Genomic DNA, 20225 nt, shown 5'->3' with positions numbered 1-20225 from the left:
CGGCACAAACATGACTCCAGAGCCCAGTAGCTTATCAAGTAGGTTTATATATCAAATTCTCAATCCACAAACCCTCTACACAATAAGCTTATATCCAATGGACAAAGATATAAACTGCCCTGCTATATGAGATAAAAAGACCTATAAAAACTCTTAAAAACTATCGCCAACTAAGACTACCTGGATCTAGATTCTCCTTCTCCAGCTCCATCTTGATTCCTCTCAGAATCTCCCTTCCCCCTCCTCTTCTGTTTTCCTAGCCTCTCCCTGCCTACCTCTGTACTGTCCAATCATGTATCACCTTAACATAAATCTACTTACCTGGGACTCCTTCTTAAGGCTTGGGCAGTGAGTTCCAGAGAGGAACCTGGTCTGATGTAACCCAGGCTTGTGCCCCTGCCAGGGTTTCCTGCCTACAAATGCACTGAGGGTAGTTCAGAGGACTCTGACGCCAACGGCCTGTGCTGCTTGGACACTCAGTGCTTGACAGCAAGGGGCCACAGACACATCAGTATCCCTTCCCCTAACTGTTCCCTCCAAGGAAAACAGCTGACTTGGTGTTCTGTGACCCAGACCCAACCCCCAGGAAGGATCACTCTTGCCCTGGGTGTGAGAAGTCTCTGGTGTATTAGTAGCTTTTCTGCCCTCTTGAGGCCTCCCCTGCCCGGAAGCCAGGTGTCAGAACACTAGGCTAGGAAGTTAGAGCCAGCAAATACAGACAGAGCTTCCCTTTCTCTTCCTAACCACTGAGTGGGGCCCCAGGGGCTGCCTGGCCTCTGTGCCTTTGTTGTCAGGAGGATGAAAAGGCCAGGAAAGGAGGGAGACAGACTACTGCTCAGTCTGCAGACCACCATGAGAGACACACAAAGATGTGGGCATTCAAGGGTTACCTCCTTTCTTCTCACCCACAGCAGCAGGCCTGCCTGACCTGAAGGCCACAGTCAGAAGGACAGAGAAAAGAACAAGGCAGGGGCCCAAGTCATCTGTCCCATTGTCCTTTGAGGCCATGTGGGTGGCTGCTGGTAGGAACAGAGGCTCTTCTTTCAGGGACAATGGAACAGGCCTAGGCTCAGATATCCCAAATTCAAATTCCAGCTTTTTCTATGTGCTATGCAGTACCCAGAGGTGTATTCCCCTCTGTGAGACCAAATTCTTCATCTACTAAGTGGGGGAAACTTCTGCTCCTCCATCTTGGTATATATACTGTTTGGGGAGGGCAGAGGGAGGGCTAAGCTGTAAAGCGTGACCCTCAGCAAGACCTTCTTGTGTGCAGGAGCCTCAGTTTCCTGCAAAATGAGACAAGAACAATATTAACACTCACTTCTGGATGTTTGCCAGGACACTGGACAAACTGGACGGCAGAGCACCCTAAAACCTCGTTTTACCTGTTTACCCATATACAGCCCCGGTCTCCAGCAGCCACGATACGGTTTTCCAATCTGGAGACACCTTGCCCACTGTAGGTGGCTTTTCTCTGAGGTAATGCTGACATTCAGACCAGTCACTTGGGTCTATTGAGTCCGAGCCAGGGAGACCCACTGCAGAACACAGGACTGGCATGAACTCAGACTATCATACGCAGAGGGACCCTGACCTAGATGAGAACAAGCCATACAGATTGGAGAGGGGAGTAGGCAGCCCCAGATGCTGCCTTGTGGTGCCCCTAAATCCAGCTTTCAGCCCTATCTCGGCTCTGCTTGTCCCTACTCTGTCCGTCCCAACCCTGAACTGCCCCTGGGTGACTATCCTGGCTCCTACTCTGTTCCTAGCTCTCTTCCAGTCACTGATCACACACTCAGGGCCAGGGTGGCCTTCTGAGCACCCAAGAGAACTGGGCGACTTCCCTCATCACAGCCTCTGGGGCCATGGCATTCATAGCTCCAGGTGACCTGGCCTCTGACCGTAGCTTTGACAAGGCCCCGCTGCCGTGAATCTTGAGTCCCTTGAATCTTGCTCATCCCTTGAGTCCGCCACAGCCCTCTATAGCACCTAGGTAGCCATCCCAGATCTCAGCCAGATACCTTCTGCCACTAAAGCAGGAGGTCCCTAAAGTCTGTCCTTCCCATCATCCCTTTCTCTTTCTGTGACAATTTCCCTAAGTCTACCTCCCTAATGTCAGCCAAGCCATGGGGTCTGGGCCCATTCTTGCTAATGACAGAGCTGCCCCACAATATGTCATTGAGGATCAAAGGACAGTATCAACAGTGGGCTGATCAGCTGGAGGGCCACAGGCCCTCACAGAACCAGAGACTGCACAGCAGAGACCCCTGGGCTACCCCATCCCGTCTGACTGGCTTCTTTTCCATTTCCCTCTGGTGGCAGCTCTGGCCCTCCTTCCTGCTGTTGTTCTCTTGTTTTCACATGGAGTCTCAACTTCCGGGAGGCCTCTCAGCTCAGGAAATATCTTACAGCAGAGGAAGCCACAGTGTAAAACCCCCAGGACCTCCAGGAAGGCTGTGATCTGGATGGCTACATCCGTCTGGGCACCTCTTAGCTGAGGGTCTTATCAGTCTTATGGCTTCATGAAGTTCCCAAGATTCAGAGTAGCTTAAAGGGCTGGATGCTGAGACTCACCATTGACACTATTTATAAAGAGGCCAAGATCAAAAGTGGGAAGGTCTCTATGCCTCTCCTTGGCTTTGGCATGGCACAGTAATGTGTCCCTAGATTCCAGCCACGGGTTTGCAGTGGTTGCTGTGGGGAACCCTGCAGACATTTTAGGCCAGTCTTTATTTGCTTTTAGATAGAAGACATGATGCTGAGCCCAGAGGACCTCAGAAGCAAGGTCAAGGCTTCTGAACAACAGGGGGCTCTGCCTATGGACATGGCCACCTGTGCACCATGCTGTGAACTCCAGGCTGCCTTCACCCCTCCCTTTCAGTAAGTCTCAGCCTTGACTGGCAGGTCCCCATACTCTCAAGACTCCCTGCTGGAGAGAAAACCTTGCTGGAGCTCGCTCTAGGCATGGTATGAGTAAATGGCAAATTGCAAGAGGTAGCCTATTACCTCTGGCTGGAATCTAGTTCTGTTGGGGCTGGAGTGGAGGTGACAGGGACACAGGACAGGAGCCTGTGTTTTTTAGCATCTGCTGTGCATAAGTCAGTGTTCCAGAGTTCTTACCCACACGACCTCATTTGATGCCCTAAATATCGCTGTAAGTAGTTTAGTAATGATAATACTTCCAGCCACAAGTCACATAAATACAACTCAAAACAGCTTAAGAAATAGCATGTATGGAGGCTGGAGAGATGGCTCAGTGGTTAAGAGAACTGATTGCTCTTCCAGAGGACCCAGGTTCAGTTCCTAGCAACCTCATTTCAATGTCACCTCACAACTGTCTGTAATTCCACGATCCAACATCCTCAGACATACATGCAGGCAAATCACCAATGAACATAAAATTAAATAAATTATTATGGCTAAACAGTGGTGGCATATACATCTTTAATCCTAGCACTTGGATGGGGTAGGAACCGTCTTTCTGCTTCTCTTCCCAGTCCCCTTTCTCCTGTGATGTCAGAATTCACTAGTCTCTCTCTCTCTCTCTCTCTCTCTCTCTCTCTCTCTCTCTCTCTCTCACACACACACACACACACACACACACCCTCAGTTTCACTGTCCCTAGATTCAGTCACCAGTGGGCACTTACAATCTGAACATGGCTCTCTCTCTCTCTCTCTCTCTCTCTCTCTCTCTCTCTCTCTCTCTCTCTCTCTCTCTCACACACACACACACACACACACACACACACACCCTCAGTTTCACTGTCCCTGGATTCAGTCACCAGTAGGCATTCACAATCTGAACATGGGAAATGCTGTTCTGGAAGGTGTGATAAAACCCCACAGCATCCAGCTCTGAGCCCTTTTTAGATCTCCAGTGCATGTGTGACCCACACGAGTTGCTGCACAGCCATCTTTATTGGTTGATGTTAGCTAATTTTACATCAACTTGACACAGTATCATCTGGGAGGGAGAAATCTCAATTAAGGAAATGCGCTCACCAGATGCTTGTATGGCATCTTCCTTTACATAGCGCCAACTCCTGGGCAGGTGACTCTGGGGTGTCTAAGAAAACAGGTTAAGCATGGGGAAAGTAAGTTGTGTTGCTCCATGCTCTCTGCTTCAGTTCCTGCCCTGACTTCCCTCAGTGATGTACAGTAAGAAGAAATAAACCCCTTTAGTCCCATCTTGCTTTTGGTCACCGTCTTTATCAAAAACTGAGGATGGGGCTCATTTTACCCAATGCAGTGACTGTTCCAGGGCAGTGTGAATTGATGTTCTTGACTTCTCACTATACCTGGTTTATAAACTCTACCTTCTCACAGGTCTGCAGAGGAGGAAAATGCCCACTGAGCTAGCAGTTGCAGGCATCTAAGAGTCATAATGAGGAATCCCCCCACCCCGAAATGAAGGGCTCTACCTCTCCTTTGTGTGTGTTTTTGCAAAGCATGTGTTTTCTACTTGCAGAGATGGTACTGTGTGCTCTTATGTTCCCTCTTCTTCCTCCTCACCTTCCTCTTCCTCCTCCTGTACTCTTCAGCTGCTCAGTGCTGGGTGTCCGACCATGTTTTCAGGTCCCTCTGTTCACCACTTCTCCCTAACACAGACCTCCACCGATCAGAGCGAGCCACCCCCTCCTGAGATGACATTAAATGAGCATCATCCCGTGTGCCCCAGGAAGCCTGATATGACATCACCCAAGAGGATCTGCCAGATCATGGGTGGGGAGGATGCTCATACCCTCTGACCAAAAGGGCAACCCATGGTGTGCTATGGACTATATCAAGTCCTTTTGCCTTGTGACTTCTGCTTTTGAAACGAGTTCTTCACCATGGGTCACAAACCCGTTCAGCTGTGTGTTGTTCTGTTTACTTTTCCTTCATGCATAGATCTTGAGTCCGCCCTGGCCGTTCCCTTTGAGGGGTGTGACCAGGGCTCATTCCAGTTTGCTCTTCCTGGCAGGGGTGCTGTCTTCAATCTAACTTGACCCATGGGGCTTTTCATCAGTTCCTCCTGTTGGTTTCCTCATCAGTCAGATAATTCTTCCCAAAATTTGGAGCTTTCTTAGTTTGTTTTCTGTTGTCATAACAAAACCTAAGGCTGGGTAGTTTATAGAGAACAGAGGCTCACTCAGCTTGGGAATCCCCAGAGTATGACTTCAGCATCTGGAAAGACCCTCACATTGCAGCAAGGTGACCCTGGCCTCACATGGTAAGCTCAGAGACACTGACTGTTCTAACAAAGCACTAACACCCCCATGGAGACCCAACCACACAATGTCACCTAATCCTAACCTCTTCCCAAAGACTCTGTCTCCAAACACCCATCAGCATCTTGATTTGGGGATTAAGTTCTCAAAACACAGTGCTGTAAAGAATCTTAATTGTGGTGTAGTTTATGTTTGTATGAAGAGCAGAGTCCAATTCTAGGCTCGGGTTATTGCAGAAAAACAAAACAAAACAAACAAACAAAAAAAAAAAAAAAAAAAAAAAAAAAAAACAGGCTTTTCACCACACCACTGTCTCAAAAAACAAACAAAACGAAAAAAAGAAAAGAAAAGAAAAAGAAACGGGTTTGTAGCTTTACTTAATTTTGATTATTCTAAATTCAAATAGCTCTCTTTGACTGGTGACTGACATACTGAACAGCATAGATCAGATTTAAACTGCACGGCCAAACTAAGGAAACAAAATAAGAGATGGACAAGACCCAGGAAACAGGAAGGAAACAGTGAGCAAGCGTGGGAACTGGCAGCTACTTAGTACCAACTGTGTGTCAAGTTCATATAGCTCCTTCCTAGTTCCAGCCCTTACCTCATAAGCTGAGGTGACCTTCTTCCTCTAAAGAATGGCAAGCCATCCCTAACACTGACCCACAGTAAAACAGATACAAGCCAAAACCACTCTCATGAGGGATCCCAGAGGAAAAGGCAGACTGCAGGGACCTTAGGTGGCACCCTTCTAAGATAATGACAGCACACCCCTCGTGCCTGCACACAAGCCATAGGGAGCATGAAAGTGTATGACCAGGCCAAGGTTGGCCAGGAAGCATTCAGGAACGAGGAGAAGCTGTCACCTCAAGGACTTGTTGGAGAATGAGTAGAGACAGAGTCCTGCCAAGAAAACAAGCCTCTGGTCCACACTCCTACACAGATTCTTGCACGGCCAGCTGGACATCTGTGCACTAAACCCCTCTAATGTAAGTGTAGTGATAATTTCAGAGTTTTCTTTGAAAGATACAGAAATATTACATGACTATGTTTTCCCTTTAATCTCAGGTGTGGCATATGAGGCTGCTTCAGCTTGTTCAGAGCAGCTGACTATGATTTGCCTCGTGCTCTAGCAGGGGCGTGATTTTCCCAGCTGCAGATAGTTTCCGTAATCATATGACATTTCAAATTCTGGAGACTTATTAGAGGGTAAACAAACAGGGGCCTGAGAGCTGGTGGTTGGTAGGTTGTTGGTGGTTGTGGTATGTTAAGTAGTCATGCACAAAGAAGAAACAAGTAGAAGAGGAAAGGAGATATCCTGATGGCCAAGATCAAACTTGCCCGTAAGCAGCGGCAAGTAGTCTAATGATAATGTTGCTCCATTTCCTTTCTATCCTTTATTCTCTCCTACCTAGTGTTAGGGGGTTGTAAGGATGGAAAAGGGGTGGAGAAGGGTGGAAGAAGAACCCACAAAGTAGCAAAGAGACAGCTACAGTAATGATCTAAAATCAGAGTTGCTTGATGACTAAACAACTTTCTGCACAGTTATAATATGCAAAGAATTTTTCCATGAGCACAAGGCGATGTGAGTTGAGGCATTATACTTTGTTTTGTTTGGAATTCCCCAAGAGTTGCTCAACATTCCCCAAGCACATCACAGATGGTTGAAGCTGAGTCACTGAGGGACGCTGTAACTGCTGACACTTATGCCCTGTGCATCTGTGTGTCTACCTGACTATCTATCCGAATATATGTTCTTATCCTGTATTTCAAACTGTCAGATATATGAAGGATACCAACGGCAACCACGTAAATATTACCCTGGCCCTTTTAAATACAGACTCATCTATTATGTGTAGTTTCAAGTATCTGAAAACTGTATTAGATCTGAATATTTCATACCGACTTGTAATATAAAATTTCTTTTCCCCATTCAAGTTACTGTTCAGTATCATTTTATTAATTTTTCAAAATAAAAAGTGTACTATTTATTCAGCTTGCTTTTAGATTCAAGCAGAGGTATGCTCTACAATGTCTGCCTTAGTCAACTTTCTGTCATAATAACAAAGTATCTAAGAAACAGTTGAGGTTGGGCTGGGTCAGAGGTAGAGCATGAGTTCAGCATTCATGAGGCCCCTCTGTCCAATCCCAGGCACAGCGAGATGAGGGAGGGGCATTTGGCTCATGGGTATGGTTGTTCCCGTTCATGGCTGGTTAGCCATGCTGTATGGGATCTGTGGTGAGGATCTTGTCACTTACCTGTTAGCCTTTGTTTTAGACCACCACCCATGATTGGACTGTGCTGTCCTGACTAAGATGAGCTAGAAGCTTCCTCTCTTTCTCTGTGTGCTTTTCAAAGTTGTGCCAGAGCCATGAGTTCCTACTGAGCACTTGGAATGTGGCCAGTGTGGTAGAGTGGCTAAGGAAATGGACCTGTGGCTTTGCTTGTGGGTCGAGAGAAAGAACTACTCCCCTCCTGGACCAAGAAGCAAAGAAAGAAGAAAGGGTGAGGAGCCCAATAATACCACCCCCAGGAGGACACCCAAGTTACTTTATCTCATGAGGCCCTACCTCCTAAAAAGCTCCATCACTGCCTAGTAAGACCAAGCTGACACCAAATGTTCAACACACTGGCTTCCAGGAAACAGTCCAGATCTCCATGGCTCCAGACGGTTAGAGTCTGGATACTCTGCCTTTTGTGCAAAGGAAGCATGTCTGGGAGGAACCCTGCTCTGATGATGCCCCAAACTACTGCCTATTAACTGGTATTTGGCATTTGTTAACCTCCCGACTGCCCAGGCCTCAGCCCTGTTTGCCATGTGTAAAGCCTGTTACTTAATTACTGTTTTCCCTTAAGTCGACACCCTCCTTTTACATATTCTCTCTCTCTCTCTCTCTCTCTCTCTCTCTCTCTCTCTCTCTCTCTCTCTCTCTCTCTCTCTCTCCAGTGCAACAGATCTTTACACATGCTGGACAAACTTTGCCCCTGGCTATACTTCCAGCCCAGTTTAAATCATCTTAAAAGGAAGTTGTATTAGTCAGGGTTCTCTAAAGTCACAGAACTTATGGGAAGTCTCTATAGTAAAGGGAATTGTTGGTGACTTATGGTCTGTATTTCAGCTCCCCAGCCATGGTCAGCAGCAGCTGTGAATGGAAGTCCAGGGATCTAGCAGATGCTCAGTCCCACAGGGCAGGCAGGCAAAGAGGGAGAGAGGGAGAGAGAGACTTCTTCCAATGTCCTTATGTAGGTCTCCAGCAGAAGGTGTGGTCCAGATTAAAGGTGTGTACCACCTCACCTGGATCTGGGACTTGCTTTGTCCCAGATGACCTTGAACTCAGAAATCCCCTTGACTTCGTGTCCTGGGATCCATAGCCACTATGCCTCAAGATCCAGGTCAGAAACTTGTGTCTCCCAGCCTCACGATCAGGGTCACAGGTGAACCTTCCAATTCTGGATTGTGGTTCATTCCAGATATAGTCAAATCGACAACCTGAAATAGCCCCTACAGAAGTCATATCACTATTATAAAGCTTAAGAGACAATAAATAAAACTAATGTGCTCACTATTTTTAGAAGACATTTGGAATAAAATGCTTAGCTGGATTCACAGTCTCCTCATTCATCTGGTTTCCCCACCCCAAACATCAGTGACAGCAGGCACTCCATTGTTTTATCTCATCATAGGACCCCCAAATGCCCAACCCAGGGTAGAGCCCCATTATTGTTCACTGGTAAACAAGTGGGAAATGAAATGAGACAGCTCAGAGGAAGGCAAGGGAGCTGTAGGGGGTCACACAGCAAAAATGTGGTCTGCCAGGCTGGTGGCAGCTTCTGAGACCCCTTGGCATCACTGAACTAAGAAGGGAGTCTCTCAGAGGAAGCTAGGAGTCTCTGGGATGGGAAGAAAATTCAACATCTGGCCCCTGTCAGACTGTTTACGCCCCTGGGCTGGCAGCCAGATGTGGCCATGGACTGCAATGTGGAAGCTATGAGAGGCTCACTAGAGTTCCAGGAGGGTGTGGCTGTGGCCAGCTGGAAGAAACACCCAGCCACACAGAGGACTTGACTTGGGTCTAAGAAAGAGTGGGAGTCACCAGAGTTCATTTCTCCAGGTTCATCTAGCCACTGGTGAGACTCCAACAAGGCCTTCTGGATCATGGTCATCCTGACATCTCCCAGAAATACCCTTACTCCACTAAGGAGTCCAAAAGAGAATGGTACCTGGTGAAGTAGGGCCCCCCTAGAGAACATAGGACAAGAAGTACAGCATGTCTCCTGGTGACTTAACAAGGGGAGGGGCTGCAGCTCTGTCAACCATGGGGATCTCAGAGACAACCCATTTCGAAGGCAAGAGCCACATGGGACCCTCAAAAAATGGTTCCAAAGTTTGTCCTTACCTTACTTCCTTACCATGATCCTGCCTCAGGGGTTTCCTCTTCCCAAACCCACATATGTGACCCGCAGTCTCCTGGAGCTGACAGTAGCTATGCTGTGTCCCTCCAGGGGCTTCCTTTCCCTTTGATGAGGCCTTCTCTGTGAAATAGGGAGACAGTGGTATTACTTATTGCTACGTGGAATGCCCCCACAGGCTCATGTTTGGACATGTAGTCCCAAGATGTCTGAGGATGTTATAGAATCTCAGAGAGATGAAGTTAAGGTGAAAGACGTTGGGAGGGGAGGGCCACAGTTCAGGAATGCTAGCAAATTGTATGTCAGTTTGATATGGCTAGAGTCATTTGGGAAGAGGGAGAACCTAGGCGAGAAAATGTCCCTACCATATTTGCCCGTTACAAGCCTTTGCTGTATATTCTGATTTAGTGACTGATGTGGGAGGGTCCAAACCACTGTCCTCTATGGCCCCTGCACAGGTGGTCCATGGTGGTGGAAGAAAACAGGCTGAACAAGCCATGGTGAGCAAGCCAGTGAGCAGAGCTCCTCCATGGCCTCGGCATCAGCTCCTGCCTTCGGGTGTGTATGCCTTGAGTTCCTGCCCTGACGTCCCCAGATGAGGGACTATAAGCTGTCAGATGACATAAACCCTTTCCCATCCAAGTTGCTTTTGGTCATGGTGTTGGTCATAGCAGTAGGGACCCTGACTAAGAGACAGGACTTTTGGGGTATAGCCCCATTTCCTTCTGAGACTCTGCTTCCTGGTTCAAGAGACACAAGACAAAGTTGCCTCACACCCCCACCAACACAGTGGCACCACCACGCCCTCCCCTCCAGGACGGACTATAGATTCTCAACCCCTGAGCCGGAATGCATCCTATAAGTTGTTCCTCTAGCTGTTCTGCCACAGTAACAGGAGAAGAATCTAACGGCTGCACTCACAGGCGGGACAGAAATGGTGGATGCTGAAGAAGCTGGTGGGGACAGGAGCAAGGGCAACAGACAAGAGCTTAATGAGTTTCCAGTTCATTAATAAATATGTTGATTTTATGTCATAATTTTTCTCCATTATCTGACCTTGTAAACCACAAGGCCATGGAAAACAAATATTCAAAACATAGGGACCTTGGAGTATCTGGTAGACTGATTGAGAATAAAGTGGATTTTCCAAACCCAGAGAGGGGAGACTCCTCCATTAAAGGCTTTTGGGGAGCCAAGCAGTAGAACTTAATTAAAATTGAGAGTGTGTTAGGGAAGAAGGAGGAGGAGGAGGAAGAGGAAGAGGAAGAGGAAGAAGAAGAAGAAGAAGAAGAAGAAGAAGAAGAAGAAGAAGAAGAAGAAGAAGAAGAAGAAGAAGAAGAAGAAGTCTGTCACATAGAGCTATAGAATTTGAGAGACATCTCAACCTTTGAAAGCAATCAGCTCTTCCAGAGGAACCAGGATCAATTCCCAGTACCTGCACATTTTTGCCCACCCATACTAAAGAGATGGCACAGTGGGAACCCTCACTGCTCTTGCCAAGGATCCAGGTTCTGATCCCAGCCCCCACATGCTAGCTCACAATTATTTGTAATTCCTGTTTCAGTGGCTCCTATACCCTCTTCTGGCTTCCATGGATACCAGGCACTCATGTGGTACATAGGTATGTATGTAGGCAAAACATAAAATTGTATACAAAAAATAAAAAATATTATTTTGAATGCCAACATATTAGGTCCAGAATTAGGTAGCTGCAGGACTGGTTAGCTCAGTTTCTAAAGATGTCAGGGCCCTTACCCAACTACAAGGTAATTCTTTCAGACTCTTGCACATGATCACAATATGACTGACACAGCCCCAAACCAAGTACAGCATCACCACGTGACCGTGCCAAAAGCAAAACCCAATTTCTTTTACTGGACCAATGAAAATCTGTCCTGAAGTATCTGCAGAAGACTTTGCCCTGCATTCCTGTTGCCTTTTTCAACAAAATCTCAATCATTTAATTTTACCAGAGAGGACTCTGGAGCTGCTGAGATGAAAGGCTGCTGGTCAGAGAGGCAGAGAAAGCACCCAGCTGACCTTTCTCCTCAGCCCAACGATGTCCCAGAAACAATGCCCCTCTCTCGTGCTGCCATCCCAAAAGTCAAAAACAAAAATCAAAAACAAACAAACAAAAAAAAACCCTCCTTCCAACTGAATGTCCCTCCCTTCTACTTCCTGTGTGTCTCTCTATCCTGACTAACTCCCTCTCTCTATGATTTTTTCTTAATAATCCTCTGTATACTTCCTGTCAACTAATTGCTTACTCCACCTCTTGACCTATGGTTGACTTTATTTGATCCTGTTTACAGTATTGAAGCAAAGCTCTTGAATTCAAGGTGTGTGCTAGGGCTGAGCCGCACTTCAACTACAAGTGGATTATTTTTTCCGGTAAATAACACAATCTCAGGATTCCCAGTGTGATCAAATATCCTGCAACACATCCCATTCTCTAAAATTGGGTTTCGTGTCTGTTCCCTATCGGCAAAGAAAAGTGGGGACATATCTCAACAGTCTTTCTGACCTACGGAAGGTTGACTTTGCCAGCACAGTGGCATAGTCCATGGGTGGCTTACCTGTGCAACATAAGAGACAGATGAGGGTGTCCCACCCCTCAAAACATGTCTCTCCCTACCTACAGGTCAGAAGGGCCTCAGCTCCTAACGCCCCCACAAGCCAGTCCAAGGCCAGGAAACAAGAATGGTGAACCTACGGCTAGAGGAACCGGGGATTCGGACATCACTCCAGAAGGAGTCCAGCAGTCAGATACCAGCTTAAGGAGCAGAGACACAGATGAAGGTCAGTCTCCACATGCCCAGCCTGCTGCCAGACCCGTGGTCAATGAACCCATGCCCCATCCCTGCTCTCAAGGGTTGGAGTATCAGCCTCCACAGACAAAACGTGCCACCCTGCCCCTCAGGCTGGCTTCCAGTAGCTTCAAAGGATTATCTTCTGATGTCTTCAACTGAACCTGAACCTCAGTAACTAGGGTGCTCACCCCCACGGTGTGCCAGGCCCTAGATCTCCCTTGCCCACTCCCAGTCTCAGAGTCCTTCCATTTGCCCCTGCCTTCAGCACCAGGACAATGCAGATGAATGCCCGGGGGCAGTCAGGGGAGGGAAATAATTCTGTCAGTATTAGCAATGTTGTCATGAAAGTCCTCACTTTGGGTCTGTGTGGCCCAACCATACAGTGGATCCCTGAGAGCAGATAAAGCCATGGGAGGGCAATGGGTGTCCAGAGCCAGGGATCCTTGATGCCTGTGTCAACAGGCTTCCTGGGTCTCCTGTGAGGTAAGGTCTCGTTTTTCTTTTTAAATACTGTTTTGGGTAGGGAAATCTGAGTGGCCCATCAATCAGAACAAACTGTTCAGGTTAAAAGGAAAGTATGGGCTCCTATAACTGAGTCCATAAATTTGGGGTCACTCCCAATGCCTGGCCTGCTCCCCCTGATCCTGAGATCAGTCGCTGTCAGCAGACATACCTCATTGACTCTGGCCCATATCCTCGCTGCTAAGCCCAGAGCAGAAAGATCAGCCCTCATCTGAGTTCATTTTGACCATGTTCTTCACTGACTTGCACCATGCCCGAGCTCTTCCGGAACCTCCACCACAGCTGGAGAGGGATGCCTCTTTTTGGCACAGTCTGACAGTTACCCAGAATTGGGATACAAAAGGGTTGGGGCCTCTAGGAGTCTCTAGTCTGCAAATGAGGACAAGGACTTTGGCTGAGCAATAGTACAGGGCAGCTGCTATCACCTGCACCAGTCAGGTTGGAGTTCATCAAAGCTCAGCAGTTGGGGGCTCTTTGTGACTCTTTGTGACAAAATACCAGTACCCCACAGAGCCCTTTCTAGTTCCCCAATCCAGGTCACATGTCCTGCAGTAGAGCTGATGCTCAACCATGACACCAGAGAGGCGTCCTCATGCGTCACCTAAGGAAACGGGCTGTTTCTCAGGGACTCCCATGCAGTTCCCCAGGGGCTGATCCAGTGTCATGGTGTCACCATGCCTCATTTCACACATGTTCCCAAGGAGGGCCGGATGGTCCTCATGCTAGGTCTCCAGTCCCTAGATGTTATGTTTCCCCGGCAGAGGATGAGCAGCTATTCCGCTCTGTGGAAGGCCAGGCCGCCTCTGAGGAGGAAGAGGAAGAACGGTGGCAGGAAAAGCCAGGGCGCCCACAGGCCCACAGTGAGGTACCTGTGGTGCAACCCTCAGGCCGTGTGAGTAGGTAAGTGCCTGGATAGCCCCGGGGCTGCCCAAAAGCACAGAGTAGCAAAAAGGCAGCTTCACCTCCCAGGGCCCTTCACATAGCTTCATGATGGGAAGCTGACATCTCTGGTGCATGGCCTCACTTGACCCCTGACAGCTCTTTCTGGTAGTCATGGCTTAGAAGTGAGAATACATCCCACCAAGTAGCCATCACTCCCTCCATCACTGTCCCCAAGACCCGCCCCTTCCTGGGTTTTTTTTTTTTTTTTTTTTTTTAAGCTAACCATCACTTCCTGCAGCACCATTCAAAGCCCTCTTCTCCCCCAGCCTGGCCCTGGGCTGGTTCTTTCTCAGCTACTCCCTGGCATAATCCCTGCACCATCTTAGAGGATAGTAAAAATGGACATGGTATCCATGAGATATCTCGGCTTGCCTGGGTTTCCTGAGCTTTGGTCTCTGTACAGATAGATCTGTAACACTGTCTTCATGAGGACTTGAGGCCAGGGTCTAAGATGCCTTGGGGGACAGCTCGGCTGTTACATTGTAAAGCACTACTGGTTTTCTGGGGCAGTGGTATCACCCATTATTTCTGTTCATACAAAGTACTTGTTAAGTAACTGCTTGTGTACCAGGAAATATTAGCGACACTGAGAAAATAATAGCAGATGGTTGTCCTGCTGTCCGAGAGCCTGTACTTGTGTTGGGAGGTAGGTAAGAAGAGAGAAGACAAGGGAGGTGGGAGGAGACCCATAGGCAGGGAAGGAAGAGCAGGCAAAGGCTATGGGGCATGCTAGAGGGCCTGGGGAATCCATTGGCTGGGGCAGGCTGAGTGAGGTGGGTGAGTGAGAGGGTGTTAGGCAGGCTGTAGGGGACACCTCTGGCTGTTCTTCTGAGAAGCCCAGGAGTCACAGGAAATGCTGAGTGGACAGGCTCTGTGACATCTGTCTGCAAAGGCTGGAACACCAGTGCTGACCTCTCCCTTCCCACAGGTGTGACGACCAGACAGCTGAGACCTTCAAGGCTTCCTTTGGTCACTGTGATGGTGCTGAGCACATCTGCACCTCAGAGCTGGAAACTCACGTCACCAGACTTGGGGAACAGCTGCAGACCCTGGGCTGCAGCAGAGAAACTCTGGGGACACCGGAGGAGGAGGAGGTCAGCAGGGCCCTAAGATGCCAGGTCTTACAGCTGGAGACACTTGAAGTCCTATAGCCTTTACAGAGATATGACCAGAACTCAGGAGGTGTGATTCCCTCTGATTTCACTTAATGGAGACTTTGATAGCCAGTTACAGAATCCCATCCCAGATAAGCTAGGTTATGAAGCAGGAGCTTATAAGAACTGAGAGAGTCATGGGCTGCAGGCATAGCTGGCCAGACATGCAATAAACACAGTTGTTTCCTTTCTGTGACTTTCTGAGGCCTCAGCTTTGAGTCACAGACTGAAAAATAATCTAGAGATCATCAAGGATGGAGTCTCTTTTAAAGAATTATTTATTCATTGTGTGTGTGTGTGTGTGTGTGTGTGTGTGTGTGTGTGTGTACAGTGTGTATAGCCACACACTGTAGCTGTCTTCAGACACACCAGAAGATGGCATCTCATCCCATTACAGATGGTTGTGATCCACCATGTGGTTGCTGGGAATTGAACTTGGGACCTCTGGAAAAAGTCAGTGGTCTTATCTGCTGCACCATCCCTTCAGCCCCCAAGTATGGAGTTTTAACACTTCAGCCCATTGAGCAATAAACCAGGACTAGCCGTGTCCCGGTGAGGAAGGACCACAGGGTGATTTATAGATAACAGAAAATGCCAGGTTCCTACAGGGTCATACATTTTTGGTAAGGTTGAAGGTAGACAAATATCACACCAGGCCCATTGTCGAAGTCCCTCCCAACTTCTCCTGGGACACATGACAGCCAGGCCTTCCTGTCAGTGTTAGAGTCTTCTCTCAGGATCTTCATCCTGAACTCTGTCCCCTACCCCCATAGGGAAGCTAAGACATGAGCAATGAAAAGATACAGGTCAGAGCAGAGCTCCACAGTATACACTAGAGCAGGCTGCCTGCCTTCAGTCCCAACTCCAGTACCTGTGTGACCATGTTAGGATTCTTCAGCATCTCCATGCCTTGGCTTCCACACTTGTAGCATGCCTCCACGAATGTGCCAAGTGTGTACAGATGTGGGTAGTGAGCTCTTGGCAGTTCAGCTCTGACTGTCACTACCTGGTGAAGACCCTGAGATTCTAGGTTCATCTGCTGATTTAGGAGGGGAACGTAAGACATTTCCTCTGTTGTCAACCCTGGGATCCTGGTAGCACTCCCAGCCACACTTCATAGAAAGTGGACAGCTTCCTGGGATGTCCTTTTTAGCCAGCGCCTCTGGACAAGATGGAATGGGAACAGTCCACAAGACTGCAGTATGTTCCTTCTGTGTGCACCAATCACATTGGTTTCTACTGGTTGCCACCAACACAAATTCATGGAAAAGAAAAGAAACCAAGATAGAAGAAGAGAGAGAATGGAGTCATTAGACTAGAGAACAGAATATGTGTGTTCCTGTGTGTGTGCATGTGTGTGCAAATAAATGTGTGTATGTGCATTGTGTGAGCATAAGTTTGTGTGTATGTATGTGTGTACATTAGTGTGTGTGAGTGTGTGTATATATGTATGTGTGTGCACATAAGTGTGTGTGAATGTTTATGTGTAAGTATGTGTGTGTGTTTGTAAGTGTATGAGTGTGTGTATGTGCATGTGTGTATGCATATAAGTGTGTGTGTAAATGTGTGTGTATGTGTGTTCACATAAGTGTGTGTGAATGTGTGTTTGTAAGTGTATATATGTCTGTGTGTGCATAAGTGTGTCTGTATATGTATGCACATAAGTGTGTGTGTATGTTTGTAAGTGTGTGTGTGTGTGTGTGTGTGTGTGAGAGAGAGAGAGAGAGCGAGAGAGAGAGAGAGACTGTCATCCTACTCGTGCAGTTTTGAGCAGGCATTTTGCTTTTCTGGTTTTAAGGTGGTTTATCTATATGTCTGTCTTATATATAGGCCAGACTAGGTGATCTCTGCAAAAGTGTCTGGGAGGCAGGCAGCCTTGCTGGGGATCTGTGGACGTCCATCATGGGGAAGGGGGTACAGGGAATGCACTGAGACCCTTTCTCCCAGGCAGCACTTCAGCAGATGGTGGAGACTGAGCATCTGAGGCTGGAACTGCAGATGGTGGAAACAGAGAGGGTCCGACTGTCACTGCTGGAAGAGAAGCTGGTGGATGTGCTACAACTCCTGCAAAGGCTCCGGGACCTGGTGGGAACTTGGGGGATCCTAGAGGGAAATGGGTGCCAGCGGTTAGCTGGGAGAGCCAGAGCAAGGTGATGCTAAGACAGGCCAAGGAGAGTCTGCAGGGGACACTGTAGGGAGCAGGGGAGAGGAGGCTGAGGCAGAAGCTGATGGGAAGCTTGCCACGTAAGCCTGGCCACCTGAGTTCTCTCCCTAGAACCAGTGAAAAGGTGGAAGAAAACCAGCCACATACGACTGTTCTCTGACTTCCATGTATGTATGTATTCCAGGATAGCCAGGGCTATAGAGAGAGACTTTGTTTCAAAAAAGCAAAACAACAACAAAAGAGAAATTACTGCTCTTGAAAAGGACCAGGACTCAATTCCCAGCACCCTCACAACCATCTATATCCTCAGTTCCAAGGGATCCAGTGCCCTCTTGTGGCTGCTACAGTCACCCAGCACACACATGGTTCACAGACACACACGCAAACAAAACACCATACTCATAAAAATTAAACAAAATCTATTTTAAAAATAAGCATGGCTACCAATTATTAAAGATCTTGAACAAACTTGGCACAGTGGTGCCTGTAATCTCAGCACTGGAGAAATTGAGACAGGAGGATTGCCCCAAGTTTGAGTCAAGCCTGGCACATTCTACCTCAAAAAAAAAAAAAAAAAAAAAAAAAAAAAAAAATTTTTTTTTAAACTAGCCCGGCATGATAGCACACACTTTTAATCTCAGCACTTGAGAGGCAGAGACAGGTGAACCTCTAGGAATTCAAAATCAGCCTGTTTTATACAGTGAATTCCAAGCCAGCCAGGACTATACTGTGAGACCCTGTCTCAATAATAATAAACTAACTAAAATAAACCTACAAGCAAGCAAATCCAGTATTTAAAGAACGTCAAGTTGGCTGTGGATTACCATAAAATTAAAGGTGATTTCACAGCCTTGCAATCTGTCACCATAACCCACCCCACTACAGACCACAGAAGAAACACTGACCCAACAACAGAACAGGTCAGCCACCCAGGACGGTGCAGCATTGAGGTACAAACTGGCTACGAGCCCTTGTCCCCGGGGCTCTGAGTGTCTATCTGGGACCCTGGCTGACCAGGTCTGGCCCATCATCACAGAGGCAGGCAGACTGTGATAGGTGGGGATGGGAACAGCTGACTCAGGCAAGCCCTGGAAGCAGCAGGGCTGGCCGTTCTCTTTGTGTCTGGTCATTTGTTTTTGAGAAAGGATCTCACTTAATAGCTCAGGCTAGCCTGGACATCTTGGTCTTGCTTCCGCCTCCTAAGTGCTAGGATTACAGGTGTAGCCTCCTCTTTCTTTCTGCCTCTTCCTTTCTCTACTGCTTCCCCGCTGCTTAGATGCACAAAATAAAAGATTTGTTCTGGGGTTTAGATGAGCAAATGCCAAAGAATACTTAGTCGCCATCCTAACCAGGTGCATCTGCTTTGGTCACTAGTGGAATGGAGCCTACACACCCCAACCCTACCTGTTGAGAGTCTCTGAAAAGCCATTGTGTCCAGCAGGGAAGCAGGGAGGGTGTACAAGGTAGGAAGGCAAGATGGAAGATAGGAATGGAGGGCAGGGCCAGAAGAGATTACAGAGAGGCAGTAAGGGAAAACAGGAGAGACAAAAAGAGGGGATTGGGACAGGAGGGGATGAGGGAGCCAGAAAGGGAGGGATGATGGGGCAGGAAGGGAGGGAGGGATGATGGAGCAGGAAGGAAAGGAGGGATGATGGAGCAGAGAGGAAAGGAGGGATGATGGAGCAGGAAGGAAAGGAGGGATGATAGGGCAAAAAGGAAAGGAGGGGTGATGGAGCAGGAAGGAAAGGAGGGATGATAGAGCAGGAAGGAAAGGAGGGATGATGGAGCAGGAAGGAAGGGAGGGATGATGGAGCAGGAAGGGAGGGAGGAATGATGGGCCAGGAAGAGAGGGAGGGATGATGGGGCAGGAACGGAGGGAGGGATGATGGAGCAGGAAGGAAAGGAGGGATGATAGAGCAGGAAGGAAGGGAGGGATGATGGAGCAGGAAGGAAAAGAGGGATGATGGGGCAGCAAGGGAGGGAGGGATAATGGAGCAGGAAGGGAGGGAGGGATGATGGAGCAGGAAGGAAAGGAGGGATGATGGGGCAGAAAGGAAAGGAGGGGTGATGGGGCAGGAAGGGATGAATGATGGGGAAGGAATGGAGGAATGGTGGAGCAGGAAGAGAGGATGAGAGCAGGTGGTGAGGATCAGGGCAGGAGTGGATAAAGAGGAGCACGGAGAGCAGCTGTGTGGCTACTGTACCAGCTCAAAGAGCTGCACAGAAGCCTCTAGGAGTCTCCAAGCTCCACATGCTGAGGGGAGACATGAAAGCCACAATCTGACCCAGCCTCTCTCATCTCTCTTGAAGAACATATCGAGAAAAGCCCTGGGGAAGATGCTGCTGAATGCTCTGGACCAGAACCCCTCACAGGGTAAGCAAGCAAGGGTACCTCACAGAGAATGGAAGCAGCTTAAGAGCATCCCAACCAGGAACTCTAGCTCTGCTCCAAGCTCTCATCTGCAGACTGGTCACTCTGTTCCAACCCCAAATGCCTACAGGCTATAGTCAAAACTATTTTCAGAAAGCAGACAATACTGTTTAACCAGAGCAGAGCTGCAGTGGCCACATGCAGATGTGACAACTAGAAGCCAGCATGGGAACAGCAGACAAGGGTAGGTTTGCCTGTTGGCCAGTCAGACTGGTGCTGCTCACTGAACTTACTATGAGCAGAACCAGGGAAGCACCTCAATGCCCAGCTCTGACCTCTAAGAAAGGCTTATCCCCATCACACAGTCAAGAAATATCTCACCCAAGTGCCTGGGATTCACCTAAAGCTCCAGGCCCTGTGGCCTCTGATGCTCTGGCAAAGCTGAGAATAGCAGAACTTCATCAGCTGTAAGTCCCACCTCTGGATGCTGACCCTGTGTCACAGGTCCTCATGGGGAGACAGATATATGAGCCTTCACTTGCTGGCGGGAACTTAAGCCACCCATTTTCAGTGGAAACAAGGAATAACCAGAAGATAGCTCTCAACCCTACACACATCCTCATGCTGCCGGGACCCCCC

The 20225-nt window shown here is 48.2% G+C and overlaps 1 protein-coding gene across 1 annotated transcript in view; it reads left to right on the top strand.

Moving 5' to 3' along the window:
* The window catches only part of EFCC1 (EF-hand and coiled-coil domain containing 1), a gene marked incomplete at both ends in the record, with an annotated part of 29276 nt that overhangs the window by 8664 nt on the left and 387 nt on the right, over nt 1-20225 (top strand). Inside the window, 5 exons of the mRNA XM_080932052.1 lie at nt 12265-12422; nt 13717-13855; nt 14826-14991; nt 16999-17136; nt 19526-19589. Of these exons, the coding sequence (XP_080788178.1) occupies nt 12265-12422; nt 13717-13855; nt 14826-14991; nt 16999-17136; nt 19526-19589 (665 nt within the window). The remainder of the gene's footprint in view (nt 1-12264; nt 12423-13716; nt 13856-14825; nt 14992-16998; nt 17137-19525; nt 19590-20225) is intronic.

The sequence above is a fragment of the Micromys minutus genome, assembly GCF_963924665.1.
Source record: "Micromys minutus genome assembly, chromosome: 18".
Taxonomy (NCBI): Eukaryota; Metazoa; Chordata; class Mammalia; order Rodentia; family Muridae; genus Micromys; species Micromys minutus.
The sequence above is the reverse complement of the archived record's forward strand: the minus strand, read 5'-3'. Positions and strand labels throughout refer to the sequence as shown.